This window comes from Falco biarmicus, chromosome 3 (genome assembly GCF_023638135.1).
Source record: "Falco biarmicus isolate bFalBia1 chromosome 3, bFalBia1.pri, whole genome shotgun sequence".
Classification (NCBI taxonomy): Eukaryota; Metazoa; Chordata; class Aves; order Falconiformes; family Falconidae; genus Falco; species Falco biarmicus.
The window spans coordinates 116,494,551-116,519,254 of NC_079290.1; the positions used below are offsets into that span (position 1 = coordinate 116,494,551).

Consider the following 24,704-nt stretch of genomic DNA (forward strand, 5'->3'; position numbering starts at 1 on the left):
GGTACGTAAATGTGTTATGGCTTAGTAGAATTAAGCTGATGGGCAGTTGTCATGATTTGGTAAAATTGTGGTTTGAGTTATTACTTGTTAATTTGAGATAGTAACTGTTTTGAAGCAGCTGTTAGAACTGTTGCAGGCCGAGGTTGGGTTTGGTTAGTGTCTGAAGGGGTGAGGGCCAAGCGGTGATGTAGCAGAAGGGTCTGGGGGTGTTTTTTGAGTGAAGTGTCGGGGGGGGGGGGGGAGCTCGGCTGCCTTTGAATCGAGCAGCTTTGCTGTTCTTTGTGTGCATTTCTGTATTTCCAGCTGGATGTTTAAAGGTTCTGTTACCGAAATCTCAGAATGAAGAACTTGTCAACACCAATGTGATGCAGATAAGCAGACGCTGCTTTGTTGATGGCCGGGTGTGTGAGTGAGTCCTCTCACAATCAGCGCACACCAAGCTTCACAATCAGACACCTCATATAGAACTCATTCATGCATAAACATAGTATTTCCTGAAAATCATTAACATATTCTCGCTTCATATGTTAATTAGCTTATCAGTCCTTCGTGCTCGTGCAAATTCTTCCAAGAATTGTGGGCAGGGGTCTTTGGGAGGAAAGCCGAAGGTCTTCCTCATGGTGTACTTTTTACCTTTTGCCTGGTATGTGATGGTCTTGCAAGTTTGCAGTGTTCTTACTGGTCTGAGATAATTCATGTCCTTGTCGACCATCTGCTGCTTCTGCTTGTTTCTTTTAGTCGCTCCCTCTAGATAACTTATGAACAGGCCCCTTGTTAGCAAAAGTTAGAGAAACGGACTCCTCCTTTCATTAGTTATTTCATTATTTCTTTCAAACTATGGTTACATGACCTAATTACTATACCTACATTCTTTGAGTAAATATGTTTACACTTAACTTATTGTCCCTATTCCATACAATTTTTTTATATCAATTATTGAAGTTCATGAGTTCTTGGCAGGTAACTGTGAGTTGTTTCATTTGGTTGCTCTCAGTTCTTGGCCTTGGTACAGGGCTGTACAGAGGATTTCATAGCAGCCTTTGTTGTACAACTACTAGTTTCATTAAAATATATTTCCTATTCCTCTATATTTCTATTAAAATTATTTTATAAAATAAATGTTATTTAATTCTAACCATTAGCAAATCTGTAACAGTTCTGTTGCTATTTTATCCTCTAAAGGTGGCCGCCTTTTGGCGGTGGCGTTGATAAATGCGTTGGAAACTATTTTTTGGGATAAACGTGTTATTTGAGCACGGAGCAGGCGGTAATGCTGCGGGAGCGAGCGTCCCCCCCGGAGCGAGCGTCCCCGCCGGGGCGAGCATCCCCCCCGGAGCGAGCGTCCCCGCCGGGGCGAGCATCCCCCCCGGAGCGCCTGCCCGGGCGGAGCACACGCCTGCTCCGTGCAGCTGCCTGTTTATCGGGGGGTCCCGGCTCCAAATGCTCTTTGGTTTGGGTAAATCATGTAGAATTTCCGTTAAGCCGCAGCGCCCCCGGGCCGCCCCCCCCCGCGGAAGGGCGTGCGGCGGTTCCGGGACGCGCTGGGGCCAAGATGGCCGCCACCAAGCGGGTGCTGTACGTGGGTGAGTGGCGGGGCCGGGGGGGGCCGGCGGCGGGGCCGGGGGGGGCCGCTGACCGCTGGCCGCCCCGCAGGTGGGCTGGCGGAGGAGGTGGACGAGAAGGTGCTGCACGCCGCCTTCATCCCCTTCGGGGACATCACCGACATCCAGATCCCGCTGGACTACGAGACGGGTGAGTGGCGGGGGGGGGGGGCTGGGCCCGGACCCCCTGCCCAGCAGCTCGGGGGGGAGTCTCCGGGTCCCGTGGGACCGCGGTGCCTTTGCTGCCCGTGACCGCTCGCTTCTCCCCCCGCAGAGAAGCACCGGGGATTCGCCTTCATCGAGTTCGAGCTGGCGGAGGTGAGCGAGGGCCGAGCGGAGGCACCGGGCTGGCGCGGCGCTCGGTGGAGGCATCAGGAATAACTTCCCCAGCCTTGAATCACTCTCCAGCAGCGGGAGATGCTGCTCGGCTCTTCCCAGTTCCCGCTTTTCCCATTTTCTTTGGGCTAAAGCGTGTCCGCTGCCAGCCCGGCTGCTCCCTGCGGTCCCTGGACCTCAGCACCAGTGGCTGCATAGATCTGTCGCCTTATAGTTTGTCCTGGGCTTCATACGTAAGGTCTCTCCTCTCCCAGATGCCGGTATAAACAATAAAGCATCTTAAATAAGATGGATGTGCCGCCCTGGGTGCGGGGAGGTGAGCCCCGGATACTGGTATGGATGCGGCTCACGCAGGATCCATCCGTTCCTACAGCCCGGGGGGAGCTGAGGTTTAGGAAAACAGCCCTTTGGCCGTGGTTTTTATTTTTTGCCACAAAATGCTGCAGCACCTATTGGCTGAGCCTTGCTTTTAAAGCTATAGAGAGGAAAAATGAGGATAATGATTTTTTTTTTGCTTTTTTTTTTTTCCGGCAGGATGCGGCGGCGGCTATTGACAACATGGTATGGATGCTGCTCCCGCTCGCCCACGGAGCTGCGGGGCTCCACCGCCTTCCCCGTGGCACAGAGCGGAGCCCGGCATGGTGTGGGGCTGCACGGGGGAGGCTCTGTTTGACCTTGGGATGGGGGGTGGGGATGGGTGGGCTTGGGGGGCAGGGAGATTTTTTACCTGTTGGTGGGTTTTGTGCTTTTTGCCTCTGTAGAACGAGTCCGAGCTCTTTGGCAGGACAATCCGTGTGAACTTGGCCAAACCAATGCGAATTAAAGAAGGATCATCCAGGCCTGGTGAGTTGGTGCCTGGGCAGGGAGCACAGCCCCCGGAGAGCCTTTCTGCTTTCCAGACCCTGAAGCAGAGAGCTGTGCTCTGCCTCCTCTTTGGGGATCTTGTGGATCTGAGCAGCATCCTAATAACTAAATAATAACCTAATAACCCCAAATATTCCCAAATTCCTTGGGTGGAAACGCTCTTGGCTGCACTTCTGACTGCCTTCGTGCCCTTTGACAGAGGGCATGGCACGCACACACACATGGGCCTGGTAGAATTACCTGCACATCTGGCCACATCTGTAAAGGCAGATGGAGCCAGGGCCGGGCTGAGCAGTTGCCCTGCGTGGGGCTAGTTGCAGCCAACAGCCCGTGAGCCCCCAGCGACGTGTGGGAGGAAGAAGAGACGACTTTGTCTCTCATTTCCCCGCACGCCGTGTCTTGTGGGGTAGGCGGCTGCCAGCTGGGTGCACCCCTGTGCCGGGTGCGATCCTGCTGCCAGCGCCGTGCTGAGCGCTGAGCCGTGCAGCTGTGTGCGCGCTCACGTGCGGCTCTTCGGTTCGGTTCCTGTGCTCTGACCCTTCCTTTTGCTGGTGCAGTCTGGTCGGACGACGACTGGCTGAAGAAGTTTTCGGGAAAGACTTTGGAGGAGAACACGGAGGAGGGAGGAGCAGAGGCCCCCAAAACAGAGGTGCAGGAGGTAGGAAAACCAACCGGAGCTGTCTGTATCCCCGCTGTCCCCACGGCTGAGAGCATGAGGCCAGCCATCTCTGGAGGCAGAGCAGAGGAACGTCATCTCAATTTGCTTTTTTTTTTACTCCTGCCCAGGGCGAGCCTCCTGCCAAGAAATCCCGGGTCAACCCTCAGGTTTACATGGACATCAAGATCGGAAACAAACCTGTGGGGCGGCTGCAGATCCTCCTGCGCTCTGATGTGGTGCCCATGACCGTAGGTGAGCAGAGGATCAGCCTCCCCGGCAGGGTGGCTTCGAGCTGCGCCGCAGCGCTCACCCCTCTCCCCCTTGCCCCCCTACAGAGAATTTCCGCTGCCTCTGCACCCACGAGAAGGGCTTTGGCTTCAAAGGGAGCAGCTTCCACCGCATCATCCCCCAGTTCATGTGCCAGGCCGGTGACTTCACCAACCACAACGGCACTGGAGGCAAATCCATCTATGGGAAGAAGTTTGATGATGAGAACTTCATTCTCAAACACACGGGGCCAGGTAGAGCCGACTCCTCGGGCAGGGGCTGGAGAGCAGAATGGCTCAGTGTCCTCCAGGGGCCACGCTTGGGCTGTTTTCACCTAGACTGTGTTGATAGTAGCAACCCTGAATTATAATCTACGTTGGCCACACGCTTCTGCTGTGGTGTGATCTGCTGTGGTCAGATCATCGTGTGCTGCCAGCATTCAGCAAGCAGAAATGCGTCGTGCACTCTCCATCCATGCACCGTTAATTTCTGCTATTGCATGATGGAGAAGGTGTTTTGGAGCTGCTCTCCTGTTTGCTTTTAGAGGAGGAAAGCAAAAAAGCAAGCAGGTTTATCTCCAAACAGGTTTTCTATTACTGCAGCTGAAAATAGATGAGCAATCTCTACCCCTTCCCCCCTTTCATGCTTGCAAGTGTTTTGACATTTTTGGTTTCCGAGAGTTTCTGTAGAGCTGAACATTCAGAGGCTCTCCTAAAACCAGGAGCGTTTTGCAGGATATGGGAATGGGTTTGGGTCAAAGCTGAAGCTCCGCGCTCCCTCCCCAGCCGTAACACGGCATTTTTTGGTCACAGGGCTCTTATCGATGGCAAACTCTGGCCCAAACACCAACGGGTCCCAGTTCTTCATCACTTGCGATAAAACAGACTGGCTGGACGGGAAGCACGTGGTGTTTGGGGAGGTGACGGAGGGCATGGACGTGGTGCGGGAGATCGAGGTAGGTGCCGGCAGCAGGGGGGTCGTGGCAGAGCCGACCTCCTTCCTGCCCTTGGACTTCGTGCCTTTAATTCCTGCTGCTCTTTTCCCAAAGGCTCAGGGCACCAAAGATGGGAAACCGAAGCAGAAGGTGATTATCTCGGACTGCGGGGAGTGCCCGTGAGCTCGGCTCTGGGAAGGGGGCTGGATGGGGTGAGCCTGGCGTGGAGGGGCTGGGGTGGGGGCAGCCCCACGACCCCCCAGCAGTGCCCCGCTCCCACGGCTTCTGTCGGAATTCCCCTGCCAAGTGTGGTGCGAAGGTGCCTGCGGACAGTGCTGGGGGGGTCCGACCCCCGCGAGGATAAATTGCTTCTCAGCCTGCGCCCCCCGAGCGGGGCAGGGCTGGCTCTGCTGCTGTGTGCTGGAAAGACTTGACGTTTGGTAAAAATAAAACCTCGTTTTAAAAATATTGAGGACCTTCCCCTGGCTGTTGAATGCTCACCGTCGGAGGATGGGCTTTGCTTTTAAGCAGAGATGCTTTTTTGGGTTCTTGTTTGTTTGGGTTTTTTTTTGCATTTGCCTTCATCTTCTCAAATCCAGTGCCTAAATCCTGGCTCCAGGGAAAGCTGCCCGTGGAAGGGCAAGAAGAGCAGAGTGGAGTCAATCGTGATTTTTCTGTAGCAGGCTTTCCTGAAGGCTTTTTTGGCGTGTCCCTGGCTTCGTAGTGTTCGTTCCCATCAGCAGAGGGAGGCATGTCCCTGGCTGGCAGCTGTCCTGCTGGGAAACCAGCCTGGTCCAACTCCCTCTCCATCTGAGAGGAAGGACATTTACTGGGATGTGCAGGTGGGAGAATAAGATTGGAACCAGAAGTCCCAGGAAATGAAGAAGCCCTTTCTTTGGGTGATAGAAGAAGAAGGGGAAAAAAAAAAAAAAAAAAAAAAAAAAAAGTGATGTGGCTGTAGGAAGGAGTTTAGTTTCCAAACTGGTTTGCGGAGCGGGATGGCCACATCCATTTAGAGTTCCCAGCAGTGGGTAGCTCTGGCTGTGCACCGTGAAGGTAACGGCGTGGGTGGAAGGTGATGGATTTGGGATTTCCTAGGAAATGATGGCACTGGGTACTTCTGGGAATGTGTGTCCGTGGGGAGGAAGGGTTGTGCTTGTGTAACTGGGGATTTGGGGTTTTGTCACACAGACCAGGGGTGGTGCTTTTCCGGAGTGGACATGGGGATGCTTTTATTCACTTGCTTGTTTCCCACACTGGGGGTCGTGCATTGCCCTATTGCTGGGACAAGGTGAGGGGGGAGCACTCAGATGTGGTACCTGAAAAAAAACAGCCCAGCATTCCCCTTCCTTTTGTCCTTTAAATCTCGAAGTTTTGACGATAGTCCTTGCAGACACCTCCAGCAACACCTGAACCTCGGTGGCGAAGCTGAGGGAAGCCCTGGGCTTTCTCTGCAGAGGGACCGTGTCACACGGAGCCACAATTCCATCCTGAGCTGGATTTCATCGGGAATTAGCAGATAAAATCCTTCCAAAGAAGTGAGACTTTTTCTCGGGAAGCCAGGCATCTGCAGGGAGCAGCTCTTTCTTACTTTGGTGCGTTGATTGGGATTTTTTTTTCCTTTGCATTCAGCTAAGCCAGGTTTGTTACTTGTCTAGTGATGCAAGGTTCCGCGGGTACCCGAGCTGAGAAACAGGGCAAGGCTTTTTCTTTTAAAATCCAAGCAAATAAGTAATTTAATTGTGCAAATAGCACAGGGAAGCTGCCCGGGGCCGGTGTGGTCACAGCCCTGTTGGGATGCATCCACCGGTGAGCGCAGCCACTGTCCCAGCCAGGGGGACACAGCCTGACCTAAAACTCACATCACCACAATTTGGCAGAGCTAGTTTTCAAGCAAATAGGTGCAATTTTAGCCGATCCCGAATATTTATTCGTTGCGAAATCCCATCCGCCGAACAGAGTGCTGCTGTGCTGTGACATTTATTAAAAAACAAAGAGCAAGAGAAACTAGGTGTTTACTTTCTGAACTAGGTGTTTATTTTATAACAGTGTCATAGCTCAATATGGATTTTTTTTAACATTTTTTTTTCCCAACTGGCTGAGTTTTGTGAACTTTAAGTAAACAGGAGCGGGTTAGTCAGCCAGCTGCTTAACTGGCTGAGGGTGTTTTCATGAAGGGAATTAAAAGCGCTGGGTAGAGGTGGGTTAGTTAGCTGGAGATGGTTAGAAACAGCTCAATCCCAGAGCAACCTGGATGTTGCTTCCCTCGTCCTAGTTACCCTTCAGCCCAAACTGCCTCCACCAGCGACTGCAGCAGCCTGGGAACCAGCAGCACGAGGGGAAAAAACATCAGCCACGAGGAAAACATGTAACCAGCCACAAATCCTCTTTCCTATGTATATATATATATGTATGTGTCTCATTAAGTGCGGTAAGAGAATAAAAGTTTTATATTATTTACATCCACTTCTAGGAAGGGGTGGGAGGGATTTCTTTTTATTACTTATTATTATTAATGGACTTTGCTCTGATGCAGCCTGTAAAAGCTCCTCTTCCTTGCACGCAGCAGCATCCCATCGCTCCGGTGGGATCGGGCTGGGACCTGGCCGTCAGTGGCAGCCGCAGGATTTCACCACCATGTTGCGGTGCTTCTTGAGGATGACGTTGTTGTTGCTGTCGTAGTAGAGGACGGAGGTGGCACTGAGCTTCGTGGGGGCACAGCACGCTTTGGGCACAGCCTCGGGCTTCATCAGGTGGACCTGGGGGAAGGATGGAACCTGTGAGTGCTGGCCAATGCAGAAAAAAAAAAAAAAGGAGCAGCAAACCAGCTCATAGCTGCAAAAAACCTGGGTGAATGGGGAGATTATTTCCAGCTTTTTTTGCAAAAATATTTATTCTAAGTGCTGGGCAGGCTTTGCTGCAGTTTATATTGGATTGGGCACCGTGGCACTGTGTGGGCCAGGCAGCCCCTTCATTTATTTGGGACTTCTGGGCCCTTTTCTCACTGTAAATAGGAAAATGGCTACAAAAATAAATCATGGGTCTCACTCCTGTGCGGGTGGGGGAGCTGGATGCTGTTTGAATAGCGATACTGCAGGGCTCAGCACCACCCCACATTTAACACAGCGCACGAAAATCTTCAGTGCACAACACCTCCCTGAACACTGCTCTCCTTCGGCTCGTTCATTCCCTGCTTGGGACACAGGTTATCCTGGTATTTTGCCGTACAGCATCAGCGGGGAGGCTCACAGGCTGCTCAGCGCACGCAGCCCTTGCTGCCCTTACCCGACATGTGCGGTTAATTTATTGCAGGGGCAGCCGAGCTCTCCCAGTTCGGAAGTCCGGTGTTTTTGCTCTCAAACCCTGCTATTTGCAGCGCAGGCTGGGGCTGGCACGGATCCCCAGCCGCCTTTGCCCCGGCGCTTCCCAGAAGGGCCAGATCCGGCTGCCAGGTGATTCACGTCCTGCCCAAACGGCTCCATTTCGGGAAGAGCGTTGGGTTTAGGGGTGATGGGTGGGTGGCGGGGGTAAGGGCACCCCTCCCTGCCGCTGCCAGGATCGTGCCCAGCCCTGGATGGGGCCTCTGGCAGCTTAGTTAATGCAAAAATTAAACCCCGCCAGGCGATGCCTTCAAAGGCTGGGCTGAGGACTCGGCGCTCCCTGTAATTAACCGCGAACACCGGAGCCGGTGTGACTCCGCCATTGGGAAATCAAACACTTACAGGGCAGGAAATTCCAGAAATTAAAGCACCGGGTGGGTTTGGGAAAAAAGGGGCATTAAAGCCTTCCTGCTTGGAATATGCTGAGCCCAACGTTTGGGCGCTGAGCTGCAGCGGCGCTATCTGGAGCCTTGGATGAAACCCGCGCACGTGGCCGGGGAGAAGATGCACGGGCCACACACTGCCCTTGCCCACCAGCTGGGGGGGAGCAGTGGGGGGCTCCTGCGAGCCCCGGGCTTGCTCCTGCACCCCAGCCTGCTGCAAGGGGAGGGTGCCACTAACCTGGAAAAAACCTGCCCATTTTGCCCCTCTCCCGCTGCTGTTAACCTTGAGCAGGATCGCGTCAGCAAATCAAGAGGTGGAGGAGCTCCAGAATTACAAATCCTCCACCGTTACACCCTTTTGGCTCAGGTTGATGGCAGAGCCAGTGTGCCCTCATGCTCGTCCCTCCATCCATGTCCTGAACTGCTGTTTCGGCACCTCCCGGTGAGCCCAGATGTGTGTGAGCCCACTGATGCTTTATCGGGAGCCGGAGCTGAGCTGCACCCTCCGACCAAAACGCTCTCAAAGCCAGGCGCACCCAGCCCCAAATCCAGCTCTCCAGCGGGACCCGCTGGGCTCTGACCGGCCCCCAAAGCCCCCAGCACCCCCATGGGATGCCACTGCGGGATGCACTGACCAAGGACTGCAGGATGGCGTGGTTGGTGGCGTTCATGCAGGAGTCCAGGGGGAAGGCGCACTCCCCCTCGCAGTAGTAGGCTGAGTACCCCTGCGGGGCGATCACCCAGTCCTGCAAAAAAGGGTTTACACCAGTTACACCACGGGTTTCACGCTTTCAGTGCCCCTTCATCTATTCCCCACCTGCAAAAACAACCCAACCGGCTCCTCCCTGGGTGGCCATGCCAGCAGCAAGGGCTTTTCCAGCCTGAGCCACGAGCTGTTTGGGGTCACCGGTGGGATTTGGGGTTGTGGCAGTTCACGTTTGCCTTCCCAGCTCCCGGGATGGGGCTGCGGGACCCCCCCGGCTGCCCCGCGCTGCTCACACCACTGCAGGTCACCATGGCAGGAGAAGCTGGGCTGGGAGGGAGCCCAGGAGTGGGGACAGCGATGGTGGTTTTATTTTTTTACATTTACTTCTCCCGGTAGACAAGTACCAGCCAGCCAAGGTCCTGAAAGCTGACGTAGAGCTCGTGGCGCCGGCAGACCTGCCGCCCATCCGTGGCGTGGACATCGTCTGTGGGAGAAGGAGACAGGCAGCATCAGCCCTGTGGTGCCAGCACCCCACATCCCACCCCCGCGCTGCAGCCACCCCCACTCCAGGGTGGGATGAGCAGCCTGTATTGTCGGGGTTAGGCCAGAAGAGCCAAAGAAGTGGAACCTCCGTTGTTGCATGAAAGGAAAAGAAGATTCAGCCTGGCCTGAAATTTCACGCTCCCACATTGGGATTGATTCATGGAATGGTTTAGGTTGGAAAAGACCTTTAAGATCAAGTCCAATCGTTAACCCAGGACTGCCAAATCCATCACTAAGCCATGGCCCTAAGCACTGCATCCATTCGTTTGGGGGATTCATCCTGGGAAGGGCTAAATCCCAGCTCTGTCACAGAGGAATTGCCATCGAGGGTGTTCCAAGATAAATGGGTTTGGGAGAGCTGGGGCTTCCTGCATCCCTCCTGCCTGAGTGGCTTCCTGGGGCTGTGACACCCTCCTGGGGTGATGCTCTCCAAGGGTGGCTTCAATGCCAAGGGCAATGATGCAAAAAGTCCAAGACTCAGGTATCCCAAATACCCCACAAGACACCATCGCCCCAGACCCACTGTACCTCCTGAACCACAAACCACCTCAGTCTTCCCCAAAAACACCCACAGCTCTTTACTCCGCTTTGCACGGGACCAAACCCGGGATTTCTGCCCTACTAACAGCAGGTGCCTCGATCACGGCAGCACCAGAGCCCGGCGCTTTCCATAGGGACCACTTCTCACCCTGCAAAGCTCTTACCAAAAATGCCTGGCAGCTTGTTGGGATGTGGGAGGTCGTTGGCCTTCTTGGGCTGCCGCCTCCTGGGGGGCTTGGCCGCCCGTGCCACACGTGGGGGGCTGGGGCTCGCTCGGAAAAATGTCACCATGAAGGGCTGCTTGGAGCGGGGCCCCCGGCGCCCCAGCAGCCCCGCCGAGCCCGGGTCGACGCTGTGCCCTGCAAGGATGGGAGCACGCACGGGTTTGCTCTCAGAATGAACTCATTTGCTTAAAGCAAGGGGATTTTTTTTTTTTTCTCCTTGGAAATTTGCAGAGGGTAGCTGCGGTTTCGGCATCCCAAGAGGCTGGATATCCCCCCCCCGTGGCGCTCCCGCTCGGCTGTTGCTGTGCAGTGGGCAGCTCACAGAGGCGGGGTGGCCTCATCCTGCACGTTGCCACCACGTGATGGTCACGAAGAGCAATTCAAGGATCAACCCAATGACTGATCTTCCCTTTCACCACCGGGGAGGAAACCTCGGGCGCTGGGAGGGAAGGGGATGGATGGGGCATTCACCTCCCCCATGGGAGTGGAGATGCTCTTTGTGTGCCCGAGCACCTGCAAAAGGCACTTTTGGAGCAGATTTGATCCCATGGTGAGAAGAGGGTTAATCCTCCGGCACAGAGATGAGGATCCCTCCAGGTAGGGAGTTCATTAAGTGTTAATGGGGTTATTACAGTCCTCACCAGGAACCCCATTAACATGAAGGAGGCCTCCCCATCATCAGGGCTTGCCTGCAAACCCAGCTGACTGAGGCTGTGAGCTGTCCCTCCCAGCTGGAAATTTAAAATTGCAGTGAGAGGAACCCCCCCACCGCCTGCTGTGGCACTAAGGGGGGGGATGAGAGGACTTTGGATCCTGGAGATTTGGTCCCAAATGCACGGGGAGGTGAGGCAAGCTTACCATCATCCGTCTCTACGTAGAGCCGCAGCCCCAGGTTGTATTTCTGATCCACTAACCAGTGGTTGCTGGCGGCTGTGACGTCAAACACCAGCCAGCCCTCGGTCCCAGCACGCAGGTCCTGGACATCCAGCAGGAACAGGTCAGACTCCCTGCAGAAATGGGGGGAAGGGGGGAGGCAGGTGAGTAACAGCACCCAAGGGGCATCGGCACCAGGGATAATTCATGGAAATGACTCCTCGGTGCCTGTGTCTGTACAGGTCCCAGCACAGCAGGGACAGGACGGCGGCTCCTGGTGCCTCTGGCTGTGCTGGACATGATGGTGGCACCCTGGCAGCTGCCCTGGGAAAAGCTGGGGTGTGGCATTGCCTGGTGGGAACGTGTGGGAACAGCCGGCTGCAGTGGTGCTGCTTCCCTCAGCACTTGTATGGTGGTGGGAAGGGCAAGTGCTGGGGCTGGTGCTTGTGGGAGGGCCCCATCCCCTTCCCGTCCCCATCTCCATCTTTGTTTCCATCCTCATCCCCATCCTTGTCCCCATCCTTGTTTCCATCCTCATCCCTATCCATGTCCCCATCCCCATCCTTGTCCCCCTCCCTGTTTCCATCCCCTTCCCATCCTTGTTTCCATCCTCATCCCTATCCATGTCCCCGTCCCCATCCTCGTCCCCCTCCCTGTTTCCATCCCCATCCCCTTCCCATCCTTGTTTCCATCCTCATCCCCATCCCTGTCCCTGTCCCCACCCCCATCCTCATCGCCATCCCCATCCTTGTTTCCATCCCCATCCCTATCCCTGTCCCCATCCCCATCCTGGTTTCCATCTTTGTCCCTGTCCCCATCCTGGTTTCCATCTTTGTCCCCGTCCCTGTCCCTGTCCCCATCCCCTTCTCACCCTTGTTTCCATCCTCATCCCTGTCCCCGTCCCCATCCCTGTTTCCATCCTCATCCCCGTCCCCTTCCCATCCCCGTTTCCATCCTCATCCCTGTCCCCATCCCCATCCCTGTTTCCATCCTCATCCCTATCCCTGTCCCCGTCCCCATCCCCTTCCCAGCCTTATCCCTATCCCTGTCCCCGTCCCCATCCCTGTTTCCATCCTCATCCCCATCCCTCTCCCCATCCCCATCCCTATCCCTGTCCCCATCCCCATCCCCTTCCCACCCTTGTTTCCATCCTCATCCCTGTCCCCATCCCCATCCTTGTTTCCATCCCCATCCCCCCACCTGTTGGAGTGCTCGGCGGCGATCTCATAGATGCTGACATGGAGGGTGTTGTTGGCATGGCGGGCGGCACTCCGTGCCTTGTAGATGCGAAACTCAGCGGCTGTCACCGACTCGCCCGTGGGCACCTGTGTCAGGTCGAATCTGAACTCCTTCCAGTAGGGCTTTGGTGAGAAGATATCCCGGTCCTGCTCGACTGCGGAGCAAAGGGGTCAGGGAGGGCTGGGCCAGACCCTCTCCATGCCACCAGCCACCCCGACGGGCTGCTCTGAGCCTGCAGCCCCTCCCTGACCTGATGTGGGGACAAATCCTGCTGGGTCCGGGCTCCTCACCCCACCGAGCTCTTGGCTGCTGCTGCAAATTCCCATCTCTCCTCTCCCACGAGTTTTAACTTTGATGTACCACCCCTCTGTTTTGGCACACACCCACCCTGACTTTATTTTGCTGTAAATCCCCCAGCCTCCCATCCTAAATAATAATTAAATTATTAAAATGTTTAAATTAATAATTAATCTATTAATTAAAATAAATATATATTAAAAAGCATCAGCGCTTGGCTACGGCTGGGGCACGGAGAAGCTGCCCCTGGTGCTGTGCTTTAGGGGCTACAGCCCTTTGCGCTTCTCCAAAGGGTGAAAAACCCACCCAAACCCCCAAATTTTGGGGATCGGTGGGATCATCTGGAGCAGAATTGGGGGTTTTCTTGCAGCAGGTGCTGGAAGGACAAAAATCGAGGACAACCCGGGGCTGCTGCCGGCTGCCACAGGTCCCTGTCACCTGCAAATGTCAAGAACTCCAGCCTAACCCTTTAGGGGGGGGACTGTCAGGTCACCGCTCCGTAAAAATAAACCCTTCTTTTTCTCTGGAAATACCTACTTTCCACAGAAATATAGTGCACGTTGGGAAAGGAAAAACCTTTTTTTTAAAATCTGTAAAGAAAAAAAACCTGCCACCGTCTTTCTTTATGCAGCCCCACACAGTTTCTTTAATATGTAATTATTTTCTTCAAATTGTTCTTTAAAAATATTCCAAGCCGCCATGAGTGAATATAATTAAAGTGATTAAAGCTCCTCCTGCTTCAGGCACACAAGCAACATAAAAAAAATTCTGACCTGGTGCTTAGTTTTAAAAAGAAAACAAACAAATCATTAAATAAATAAAACCGCGTGTTTTCCAATGCAACTTTTAACTGATTCTTGGAGGAAAAATATTCCAAATTTAAAGCACCATAAAGCTGCCATCACTGTTGATATGGGGGGAGCAGTGTGGCGCATCCCTCCAAACTGAACACTGAGATTTTAATTATGCATCCACGTTTTGGTTTGGGTTTTTTTTTTTTTCCCTCCCTCCTCTTCTTTTTTTTTCCCTTTTTCTTTTTTAAAACCCCACATTCCCTCCAGCTACTGGGCTCACCACAAGCCATGTTATAAAAAAAGCCCGGGGCCAGGCGGGCAGGGGCGGATGCAGAGAGGCTTCCTGCTGCGGCCAGGAGGATGCTGTGGGGAGCCGGATCCGGCCCCTGCACCCCCTCGGGGGGACACCACCGGTCCCCCCCCCCCGCTGCAGCCCCTCGGGCTCTTTTCTGCTTTTCCTGTCTCCCCCCAGCCCATCGCTGATGGTTTAACACTCCTGGACCATTAAAGATGCTGCCGAAGCCACCAACACCTCGTAGCTCTTGCAAAACCCTTAACCCCCCCAAAACACAACCATGGAGGTTAAGAATCATCTCCCCTTTTTCTTCTTTTTTTTTTTCCTCTGACAACCCCCCCAGCAGGACATCCCATGGTCGGTCCAGGGGACACCCAGGTACAGCATGGTGTCCCCTTGGGTATTTTCAGTCACCTGGGTATCTCATGGGTCCCCCCTTGGCTCCCTGCCATCAGGTGAGCCCCAACACCAGCTCAGAATCACCGTGACCTTCACCGAGCGTTTTCAGCAAAGTGATGCTGTGGGTGGGCTGGCACCCAGGGAAGGGCGGGAGGGGTCTGTGGCCCAGCCAAGGTGGTCACAAGGACCCAACAACACAGAAAAAGACCCCAGGGTGATTTTTAGCCCCGGAGAAGGGTGAAAACCTTTGCTAAAGCAGCACTTTGTTATGAAACGTTCCCATCTGTGTGCTGCGGAGGTGATGGAGTAGTCTGAAGGCCATTAGCTGTGCGCCTTGAACCAAGTGAGTTGGACTTAACAGCAAGGTGCTTGGTACTTGGGATGAGAGACTGGGAGGAATCCCCGCTTCCTCTGCCCCGTCAGAGCAGAAAAGGGGATTCTGCCCTTGGAAGGGCAGGACCAAGGGTGAAGCATCCTCTCCCGTGCCGACACCGGGGTCGTGCGCAGAGGGGGGTGATGGGGACGGGGCTGGTGACCAGCAGGTTGGATACGGTTCAATATCACCCTGTTTGCTGGCAAAATGATAAACGGCTTCAAAAATTACAACCCTGCGGCGCATCCCAAAAGCACCCAGCACCTTTCGCCCAGGTGGAAAAGTGGGTGCTAAAGTACTGCTGGGGGGTGCGCAGGGCCCCCCCCCCCCCCCCGCCCCAATCCGGCCAGGAGCCTGGCGTGCCTGGGAACCTGCTATTGATTTGAGGCGGGTTGACTCAGCCACACCGCCAACCCTCAATTATCTGTGGGCGGATTATCCGGATTGCGGATGAGACACACTAAAAAAACCCAACCCAAGCTCTTCGCTCTCCTTGCCCCCTCCTTTGGCATTTACCCGCTCGCCCCTAAGAGCTGCTGCATCTTTCCCCAAAGCTGAACGCCACAACTAAGCTGTGCATTCTCACCCATCCGAAAAAAAAATATTAAAAAAAAATTATATGATGTATAAATATATATAAATGGCCGTGGGGCCATGCAACCCCTGTCAGGGGATGCCCAGGTCTGACTGGGCTGAGCCTTGCTGTGTCTCCCAGCCCCAGTGCGCTCCCCATCTCTTCCCAGAGATGGGGTGACGGGGCCGCCTGCCCTTCGTCCTGCTCCCCAGGTTATTTTTAGCTGCACTTTTTCATTGTAAACTTTCTCTGTTTCTATAAACTGTGCATCAGTCATAATTACTGGTCCTGGGCTGCTCGCAATGGTCCCCATGATCATTTCAGACACTAAATTAAAAGGAAATGCCAGGATATTCAACCACATGAAGTGCTCTCAATCCTAAAATAGGTTTAAAGGAGATGCAAGGAAGATGCTATCCTTCGCTTGCAAGCAGGAAAAAATAAGCTCCGGAGGCTTTTTGAAGCAGGGAGAGGAGTTATCCCAAATGCTGCGAAACACAGCCGAGCCTCTGCCAGGCTCCTACGTTGCTTCTCCCATTCTCCCAGGATGAACAGCAGGAGCTGTAGGACACGGGACTGAGCACCCCCTGCTTGCACCCCCCCCTGCACCCCCGCCCTACAAGCAGCCAGATGGGATTTTTTATCTGCAAAGTTTTTCCCGTTTCCGACACGCACGGGGATTGCGGATAAAGCACCGACACCTCAGCCTGGCTCATTCCGCGCTGCTGGAAAATGCTGCCATGTGTCCCTCAGCCGTGCTGGGCTTCCTGGCGGAGCCGCTGTGGATGCCCAGAGGAAGAGGAGGTGCAAACGGCTGCAAAATGATGTCAGGAGTGGGGAAATCCTGACCCTGCTGCTGACAGCAGCTGGATTTCAGTGGTAATTGTGTGGGGGCAAAGGCGGGTGCCCGCATGAGTGCCAAGGCCGGCAGTGGGTGATGCTCTGCCAAGTGTGGGGAGCAGAGCAGCACACCCCAACTCCCTGGATAAATTAAAGAGGTTGCCGTGATCTCTCACCCCACACTAATGGCTCCTGGCAGCACCCGGGGCACTGCAGCTATTTTTGCACAGGTGCCCTGTCTTCCTCCCCCGGTGCTCCCTGGCACCCCCCCCTGAAGCCAAGGTTTGCCAGAAAGATGTCCGGCCAGGGGCAGAGCTTCATCCAAAGCAGTCATGGGGGGTGTCTGGCCACATCCCAGGCAGTGGTGGGCACCGGGGAGGGGTAGGGAGGACACGTGTGGGGCTGAGGGGCGGTCACAGGGGGCTTGGGCACGCTGCGGCACTGCCAGCCTCCTCCTCCTCACCTTCCCGTTACAAACCTCTCTGCTCCGTGATTATACCCTGCACGGCCCCGTGACTCACGGCTGGTGGCTCAGCCCTGGCCGAGAAGAAACCTCCAAGCCCATCCTTACCTCAGGCTTAAAAATACATCCCACCTGACTCCAGTTAGCACACAGAAATAGCACGGGGCAGCTCAGACAGGGGTTTATCTTCAGCAGGATGCAACGGGTGGATCCACCAGCACCAACCCCAACCGCAGGTGCCCATCGCCCGGTGCCCCTTGCTGTCCCCAGCCCCACCACCCATCCTGGCCAGCAGGCAGGGCTCCCTGCTCGCCCAAACCAGGACGTGTTTGTGCGCTGGGGAGGTTTGCCGTTCCCCCTTCCCAGGAAAAAGGTGTGCCGTTGGGAGCCGCGCTCCGGCCTGGCTCACACAGGGCTACGCAGGGTGGCTGCGAGCAAAGAGGTCCAAGTGCCCAATGGAGCACTGACTTCGCCCATTTGCATGCCCCATCAGGGTAATTGTGCAGCAAATTATGCATGCAAATGAAGGCTAGCCTTCTCCCACAAAAATTTTTTTCATTAACATGAAGGGCCTGATAAAGCCGCAGAAATCAAAGCCATTCAAATTGAAGGCTGGAGCTGTGCTCCCCAACTCTCCTGGCTGCTCTAGGAGCACTGGGAAGGGGAACGGTGCCAGCACCGCCACACCAGCACCCCTGTGCCGACACCCCTGCACCAACAGCCTGTGCCAGCATCCCTGCATCAGAACCCCTTGCACCAGCACCCCTCACTGATGTGTCCCAGGCGGCTCCCCAGCCTCCCCCAACGTCCCACCCTGGCTGCCATCTAACCTGGCCATTTTAAAGCACATTTTGGTGCTTTTGGGTTGTTTTAAGGGCTCAGGGAAGCTGGGACTTGATGCCCCAGTATCTGCCTGTCCAGGCTCAGCTAACTGGGACACTGAGGCCCGCCCACTCCCAAGGGCTCTAGACAGGAGGTGGGTGCCCAAGCCCATGGGCACCCTGACCACTGCCCAGAGCAGCAGGGTCAGTCCCAGGGAGCTCCCTGGCCTCTTTACGTCCACACACAGTACAGAGGATGTAAGAACAGGTGGAGATGCCTCAGGAGATGCCTCCAGAGTCCTCCCTCACCCACACCTCCTCCCGAGGGCGCAGGTCCCCACCCTGCCTGGTCTCTCCAGTGATGGTTTCTCCCCATGCTCAGAGCACTGGGGGGCTTGGAGGGGTGCAGAGGGGAAAGGACCCTGCCTGCCTGGTCCTCAGCAGTGCCATGGTGAGGCACCTTCCCTTTGGCACACCATGGTGCAGCAGCCAAATCCAGTTTTGCCCTGGGGACATGTCCCCAAGCCCAGGACACCAGCCACATCTGCAGCTCATGGGCCAGTGTTGCAATTTGAGTCCCAATCAGTTCCAGCATCACACAGGGCACCAATTGTCGCAGCACAAGCAAAGCTAGCAAGCTGCAGCAAGGCTTTACCGTGGGTCAGATTCCACTGTCCACGCTGTTTCTCCATCCTCCAGAGGCCAGACCACACACCTCCTTCTCCCTGCTTCATCCAGCCTCCTCTCCCACACTCCTCAGGGCTATGTAACCCCTTTGCAGGGACGAGCTAGAGCTGCACATCGTCCACGTCAATCAACCCACTGCCTCTGAAGCAAGGCCACAGCTGCATATTATCAATGTCAATCAATCCACTGCCTTCATTCCCCTGCTCTGTGCCTCCTGACACCCCCTGTCCTGCACCTCATCCCCCAGCCTTTGCCCAGATGCTCCCCAAAAGCCTCATGCCTGGACACGGACCCCCAAACACCCCTTAAAGCAATGAGCAGAGGAACAGTCCGTATCCCAGTGCCTGGCCTGCTCATCCTGCTAGGTTCAGGGCACCCCGGTGCCTGCCCTCGTGCGGGGACCTCTCACAGCCCGAGTGCTCGTGGTCCCGTGGATGCTGGCTGGAAATAGCTCTGCTTGCATTGCCACTCATGCAACTGCCTGGAAATTGGACGGTGGCTGGAGCCCGGCATTGCTCAGTAACCAGCTGGACGGGATTCCAGCAATAATTAGCAACCTTGAGGATTTTATTTTGAACTGTGATTCAGTGTCCCACCACCGCGGGTAATTCGGTCCACCCTGCTGCTGGCACGAGAGAGCTGCTGGCCTGCCTGCACATCCTGCTCACCCCACAACCAGCTCATGGGCGCCCACCGAAATGGGGAGTGCAGGGTGGGCGACACGGGTGCCTCATCCCATGGTGCTTTCCAGCCTCCCTCCGCTGCGATATGATGGAGATAGGGTTTGGGGGGAGCAATCCGGTTGATTGGGACAAGCTCACCAAGTTGACTCAGCTTGGTCCCAGCCCGATGGCCCTCAGCCCACCCTGCTGCATGGCTTTCCCCTTCCCCAGCTCCCTTTTTTGAAGCGGAGCCGGGTTTCATACCACCGGGTCCCTCGCAGCCCCTCACCCGTGGTTATTAAGCTCAGCTCTGTGCCCAAGGGGCTCTTCTGGGCAGGGATGCGCTGAGGAAGCAGCCCAGGATGGCGGGATGCTCGGAGCCGTCGGTACACGGCCACGGTGCCCTGCCCGCAGCCAGGGCCGGCCCAGGGACCAGCTTTGCTCAGTGGGGTGTGGGTCGGGGTCGGGCTGGGCTGGCAGGGGGGCTCCGGGTTGTGCCCAGCCCTGGCAGCGTGGCCGCCCGCAGCCCCGTGCGCCCTGTCCCGCCGTGTGCTGCTCCCCGGTGCCTCCCCGGTGTCCCCACGGTGACTCCCCGGGGCCTTGCCGGTGCCCCCCGTGCCCCCCCGGCGCTGCGGACGAGGACCCCGAGCCCCCGGGGCTCTGCGCTGTGCGAGGCTCGGCAGCCGCCCCCGTGCCCGGTCCTACCCTTGCGCCCCCCGGGCCCCCGCAGGCTCCGGTCCTGCCCGTGCGCCCTGGTCTGCTCCGGTCCCCCCGTGCGACCCCGTCCTGCCCAAGCCGCCTGGATCCTGCCCGTGCGGCTCCGTGCCTCTGCAGGCTCCAGGCCCTCCGGTGTGCCCCGGTCTGCTCCGGTGCCCCCGGTCTTGCCAAAGCTGTCTAGACCCTGCCCGCACGCCCCGGTCCTCCCGGTAGCCCCGGTCCCCCTGGTATCCCAGGTCCTCCCGTTATCTCCTCACGCCCCGGTGCCCCCGGTCCCCCCGGTATCCCCGGTCCTCCCGGTATCCCCGCATGCCCCGGTGTCCCCGGTGTCCTCGGTCCTGCCGGTATCTCCTCACGCCCCGGCGCCCCCGTTCCCCCGGTATCCCCGCACGCCCCGGTGCCCCCCCTGTCCCCGGTGTCCCCGCTCACCCATATTGACGAGGCTAACGACGGTGTCGGCGCGGCTGACGACGCTGCCGGGCGGGGGGCTCTGGGTGCTGAGCCCGGTAAGCACCGGCCGCGACACCGGCGCCTCCTCCTCCCCCTCCGCCTCCTCCTCGCCGGCCACGGCGTGGTACAGGTCCAGCATGAAGAGCGGCGCGGCGGCGGCGGGGGCGCGGGCGGCGGCGGGACCCCGCGGCCGGGGCCGGCCGGGCAGCCCCAGCACGGCCAGGATCTCCCGCTGCACGTCCCGCCGCTCGCCGCCGCTCAGCCGCCGCTGCAGGGAACCGGCGGCGTGGAACCGGCGGCGCAGGACGCTGCCGCTGCCCAGCTGGCACAGCACGGCCGCGGCCCAGAGCAGCGCCAGGGCCCCCAGCCCCCCCCGGCCCGCCGCCGCCCCGCGCCCCGGCCCCATGGCACCGCCGCCGCCCGGCCCCCCCCCGCCCCCCCGCCCCGCCCGCCCGGTGCGCTGCAGCACGGCCCCGGGCACCGGCACGGCACGGCCCGCCCCGCCGGGGCGAGGGAAAGGGACGGTCCCTCCGGCGGCGCCGCCCCGGCCGCGGCTGCGGGACGGCCCGGCCACCCCCTGCCCGGCGGCCCCGGGGAGCGGCGCAGGGCACGTGAACCCGTGCGCAGCCACCCCTGCTGATGCTCAGCCTCGTGGGTATCCAGCCCCATGGGCACCCATCCCTAGGGATGCTCAGCCTCGTGGGTATCCAGCCCCATGGGCACCCATCCCTAGGGATGCTCAGCCTCGTGGGTATCCAACCCCATGGGCACCCATCCCCAGGGATGCTCAGCCTCGGGGGTATCCAACCCCATGGGCACCCATCCCTAGGGATGCTCAGCCTCGTGGGTATCCAACCCCATGGGCACCCATCCCTAGGGATGCTCACCCTCGTGGGTATCCAGCCCCATGGGCACCCATCCCCAGGGATGCTCACCCTCGTGGGTATCCAACCCCATGGGCACCCATCCCTAGGGATGCTCAGCCTCGTGGGCACCCAGCCCCATGGGCACCCATCCCTAGGGATGCTCACCCTCGTGGGTATCCCAACCCATGGGCACACATCCCTAGGGATGCTCAGCCTCGGGGGTATCCAAACCCATGGGCACCCATCCCTAGGGATGCTCAGCCTCGGGGGTATCCAAACCCATGGGCACCCAACCCCATGGGCACCCAATTCCATGGGCACTCATCCCTAGGGATGCTCACCTCCATGGGCACCCATCTCTGGGGATGTTCACCCATTTAGCTTCATGGGCATCCAACCCCATGGGGACCCAACCCCATGGGCACCTGTCCCTAGGGATGCTCACCTGTGTGGGTATCCAAACCCATGGACATCCATCCCTAGGGATGCTCACCTCCATGGGCACCCAACCCCATGAACACCCAACTCCATGGGCACCCACCCCTATGGACACCCACCCCATGAGCATCCACTCCCATAGCCACCCAACCTGTGCATCCACCCTCACCCATTTGGCAGCACCCATCCCCGTGGACACTCCCCACAATGGGTCCTCACCCCGTACCCCCACCCCCCACGGCCACTGGCCTCACTGAACACCCACCTCACCGACAGCCAGCACCTCCCCAGGCCCCCTCACCGGCAAACACCCACTCCAGCGGGCACCCTCATCAGCCAGCATCCTCACCGGCGGGCACTCGCTTTGCCAGCGCGTCCTCATCCCCCCCGACCACCCTCACCAGCGAGCACCCACCCCCCTGAGCCTTTTAATTTTGGGACTGGGGGTTCCCTGCTCGCACCTGTGTGTGGACACCCGGTGGGCATGGCCACCGCCAGCTCTCGTACTTTAAAAAGCTTAACACCGTGGAATAAAGTCGGAGGCAAGATTGTTTATTACCGCAAGCAATTTTAATACAAAAATCTGTCTGGTTTTTAAACAATTCATTGGTAGAGCTTCAGTTTTGCCTCAATTTCAACCAATTGAGAGAATCACACAGCAACACGGTCAGAGCCGGAGAGGAACAATATTCAATAAATACAGGAGCTCTGGAGAGCCCTCTCCCCGCCCCTGGCCCGTCTCCTGGTCACTTGGTCAGTTTGATTTAATTACAAAGAAAAAGTAGCGTACAAAAGCCAGACAGGACTTGTAGCAAGTGTGCTGGTGAGACTCGTTTCAAGGACAAGCAACTGTGCGTGTAAGTCCAGATTTCTTCTAGGAGCAGAGGTCACATCAATCTCAGCCTGGTTGGAAGTGGAATGACCAGTTAAATAATAAATAGGAAAAAAAAAAAAAAAAGAAAAGAAGAGCGAGAGATGCAGATAAATAGCGAACACCTTGGGTTGGTCTCTTAAGCCATCAATCCAGAAGAATCCTTTAATTCATAGGACCCACCACCACTAAGGGATGTATCCGAGTGATCCAGAACTGCAATCTTACCAGCGTGCTCTCCTCCGGCCAGCTTCAGCGTGACCCCCCCCACCCCCACCCCCCCAAACCCACCACCCCTTTGTTTGTTCTTTAAAAACGAAGTTGTCGGGACAGTATTTTCAAGACAGCAATCGTCATGACCTTCGCTGTAGTGTGTGCAAATTTTATTAAGTCAAACTCCTCTTTCTTCAGGTAAAACCACATAGCTTTAAAAAAATGGAAACATAAGCCCCAAGTCCCCTCACCTCATGTTTCTCTGGTTGAGGTATCTGTGATTTACAAAAAGAGAGTTCCATGAACACTGCAGGATTCAGGTCTTTGTTTTTAAATATAATTTACCTTGCTGAGACAGCAAGTTAAGTTTATAAAGATGCATTTAGGAAACAATCCTAAAAGATAAAGCAGGTTCACACCCTGCACCGCGCAGAAATCCTATTTATATTTTAGTTTTTCTTTACACTTTCACATCTTGACCTTTTTTTTTTTTTGCTTCCTTTTCTTTTTTTTTTCCTTTTTCTTTTTCTTTTTTTTTTCTTTCTCTCCCACATTTCAGTTTTTCCAGGCCCCTCTCTGAACAGGGGTCACCGAGAGGCAATTTTTATCTACATAAATATTCACATGAAAATAGTAACTTACAAAAAAAAAGAAAAAAAAAAACAACCAAAAACCAAACCCAAAACAACCCCCAAATAAGGCAGCTTCATAACACAACTTTCTTTTACACTTTTAACAATATAGTTTCTCCCATTTAGAATAAATATACATCCAATGTATGTAGCAGGGTTAAAAATTGGACACAGGTTGGTGTGGTTTTTTTTTTGTTTGTTTTTTTTTTTTTTTGTTTTTCCCCCCCGGGAGGGCATGGGTACAGTATTATCTTTTAGGGCCTGGAGTTTTTGGGGTGGCAGTGGTTGTTTTCTTGGACATGGTTGGGATTTTGGAGGGTTTGGCCATCCCCCGGCGCGAGCCGCCCTGCCCGCCAGCCATGCTGCTCTCCGAAGTGTCCGAGCACGCCGACTGCGTTTCCAGCAGGTCAAAATCCGAGGCGTCGCTCCCCCGACGGCTGCTGGCCCGGCTCCCAGTACGGCTCCCGGCACGGCTGGTGGGACGACTGGCTGTTTTTTTAGGATCTGCAAGGAAAACCGAGAGCCCCAGCGGTGGGTGGATGAAGAGGATGAGGAAGATGCTTGTCCCCCAGCCGCATCCCCCCCAGCACCCAAATCCCCAGCACCCCTGTGGTTGCTTTCAACCACCCGCCCAGCACCCCTGAAACAGGGGGTTCAGCATCAGGACGGATTAATTCCCGAGCTTTTAATGAAGCAGCAGCAAGCCCTTGAGCTGCCAAACTGCTGCAGCATCTTCCCTCCCAGGCAGGGACACCACGGTGGGCATCCCCCTCCCGAAATATTTAATATTTTCTCTGCCAATTTCAGCAACCACAAAGGTGGCAGCAGGAGTTTTTCAGTTCTTGCACCTCACTTACCTGCCCGACTGGTTTTGGCACCTGTAGAAACTGGTGAGGAGCTGTTACTGGTGTCCCCAGCCAGGGAGGTCCGGCTGGAGTGGAAGGTGGGTCGCTTCAGCTTGCTGCCCGCAGAGGGGGTCACCTTGGGAGGAAGAACACAGGGAACATCTTTTAGCTGTCACCTGGGCTGTGACGGGGCCAAGATCACGCCTGAGATCAGGACCTCGGCAAAAAGATTTTGACATTTAAGGAACGCCCATCTTAACGGTCAAGGAGAACACAAGCTGTCGTTTCAGCAGCGGTTAATAAAAAAGAAAAAAACCACCTGGATCCTGAAAATTTGGAGGGCAAGGGCGGTTTGCATGCTGCGGGCTGATGCACAGCTATTTTTTAGGAAAAAAAAATAAATAAAAGCAAAGCTGCTGTCCATCTGGATGAGGGCAACACCATCGGGGCTCAAAAGCTCCACAAAGAGAATGTGAAATCTTGCAAAAAAAAACCACCAATGTATTTTAGCATCTAAGCAGCTCAGGATGGATGATTTTGGAAGGTTGAACACAAGGCAGTGTCTTGAGAAACGCATCCCGTTGTCGGGAGGCATCAGCGCAGCGCGTCCTGCGAGATGGAGGGATGTCGCCCTGGTGCCGGTGCCCTGGGCAGGTCCATGCACCTACCACCAGTGATGAACAGGGACATAAAACACACCGAATCGGCTTCGGTCGCATCCTGAAACGGTGCTTTTCCTGACCTTTAAGATGCTGCGAATGCAGGTGGCGGGGGTGGAAAGCAGCGCACCAGGCAGCTCTGCTCCCACCGCTGCGGAAGAAAGCGAAGGGGCGAAGGTGCCGGTGCCGGCAGGGCGAGGGCACCTGGATCCAGCTGGAAAAGGCAGCTCCAGTTTCCAGACACCAAGCAAAGCGCTGGG

General features: G+C 56.1%; 3 protein-coding genes across 3 annotated transcripts in view; 1 reads left to right on the forward strand and 2 right to left on the reverse strand.

Moving 5' to 3' along the window:
- The first annotated feature begins 1,446 nt into the window (after window positions 1–1,446).
- On the forward strand, window positions 1,447–5,128 carry PPIE (peptidylprolyl isomerase E). The gene is made up of 10 exons (XM_056331644.1): window positions 1,447–1,583; window positions 1,654–1,752; window positions 1,876–1,919; window positions 2,472–2,498; window positions 2,699–2,780; window positions 3,359–3,459; window positions 3,588–3,711; window positions 3,795–3,980; window positions 4,539–4,681; window positions 4,775–5,128. The coding sequence occupies exons 1-10, from the start codon at window positions 1,553–1,555 to the stop codon at window positions 4,841–4,843; spliced, it is 906 nt and encodes a 301-aa protein (XP_056187619.1). The 5' UTR covers window positions 1,447–1,552; the 3' UTR covers window positions 4,844–5,128.
- Window positions 5,129–6,674: 1,546 nt separating this feature from the next.
- On the reverse strand, window positions 6,675–21,263 carry LOC130145985 (bone morphogenetic protein 8B-like). Its single transcript, XM_056331547.1, has 8 exons — window positions 21,232–21,263; window positions 19,900–20,306; window positions 12,510–12,702; window positions 11,295–11,443; window positions 10,377–10,571; window positions 9,534–9,613; window positions 9,059–9,169; window positions 6,675–7,419 (listed from the first exon to the last, which is right to left on the reverse strand). The coding sequence occupies exons 1-8, from the start codon at window positions 21,261–21,263 to the stop codon at window positions 7,270–7,272; spliced, it is 1,317 nt and encodes a 438-aa protein (XP_056187522.1). The 3' UTR covers window positions 6,675–7,269.
- A 497-nt stretch (window positions 21,264–21,760) lies between these two features.
- Window positions 21,761–24,704, reverse strand: part of MACF1 (microtubule actin crosslinking factor 1) — a 111,980-nt gene continuing 109,036 nt past the window's right edge. The window contains 2 exon segments of the mRNA XM_056332466.1: window positions 21,761–23,444; window positions 23,798–23,921. Of these exon segments, the coding sequence (XP_056188441.1) occupies window positions 23,188–23,444; window positions 23,798–23,921 (381 nt within the window). The 3' untranslated portion in view covers window positions 21,761–23,187.

What these genes read in the sequence shown, in the direction of transcription:
- PPIE (XM_056331644.1), top strand. Translation starts at nt 1,553, where the DNA reads ATGGCCGCCACCAAGCGGGTGCTGTACGTGG. An exon ending in CAAGCGGGTGCTGTACGTGG is followed by an intron (nt 1,584 to 1,653) that starts GTGAGTGGCGGG and finishes GCCGCCCCGCAG; the next exon opens with GTGGGCTGGCGGAGGAGGTG. An exon ending in CCCGCTGGACTACGAGACGG is followed by an intron (nt 1,753 to 1,875) that starts GTGAGTGGCGGG and finishes CTCCCCCCGCAG; the next exon opens with AGAAGCACCGGGGATTCGCC.
- LOC130145985 (XM_056331547.1), bottom strand. Translation starts at nt 21,263, where the DNA reads ATGGATGTCCATGGGTTTGGATACCCACACAG. An exon ending in TTCAGGACCTTGGCTGGCTG is followed by an intron (nt 9,170 to 9,533) that starts GTACTTGTCTAC and finishes CCTTTTTTGCAG; the next exon opens with GACTGGGTGATCGCCCCGCA. An exon ending in ACGCCATCCTGCAGTCCTTG is followed by an intron (nt 7,420 to 9,058) that starts GTCAGTGCATCC and finishes TCCTTCCCCCAG; the next exon opens with GTCCACCTGATGAAGCCCGA.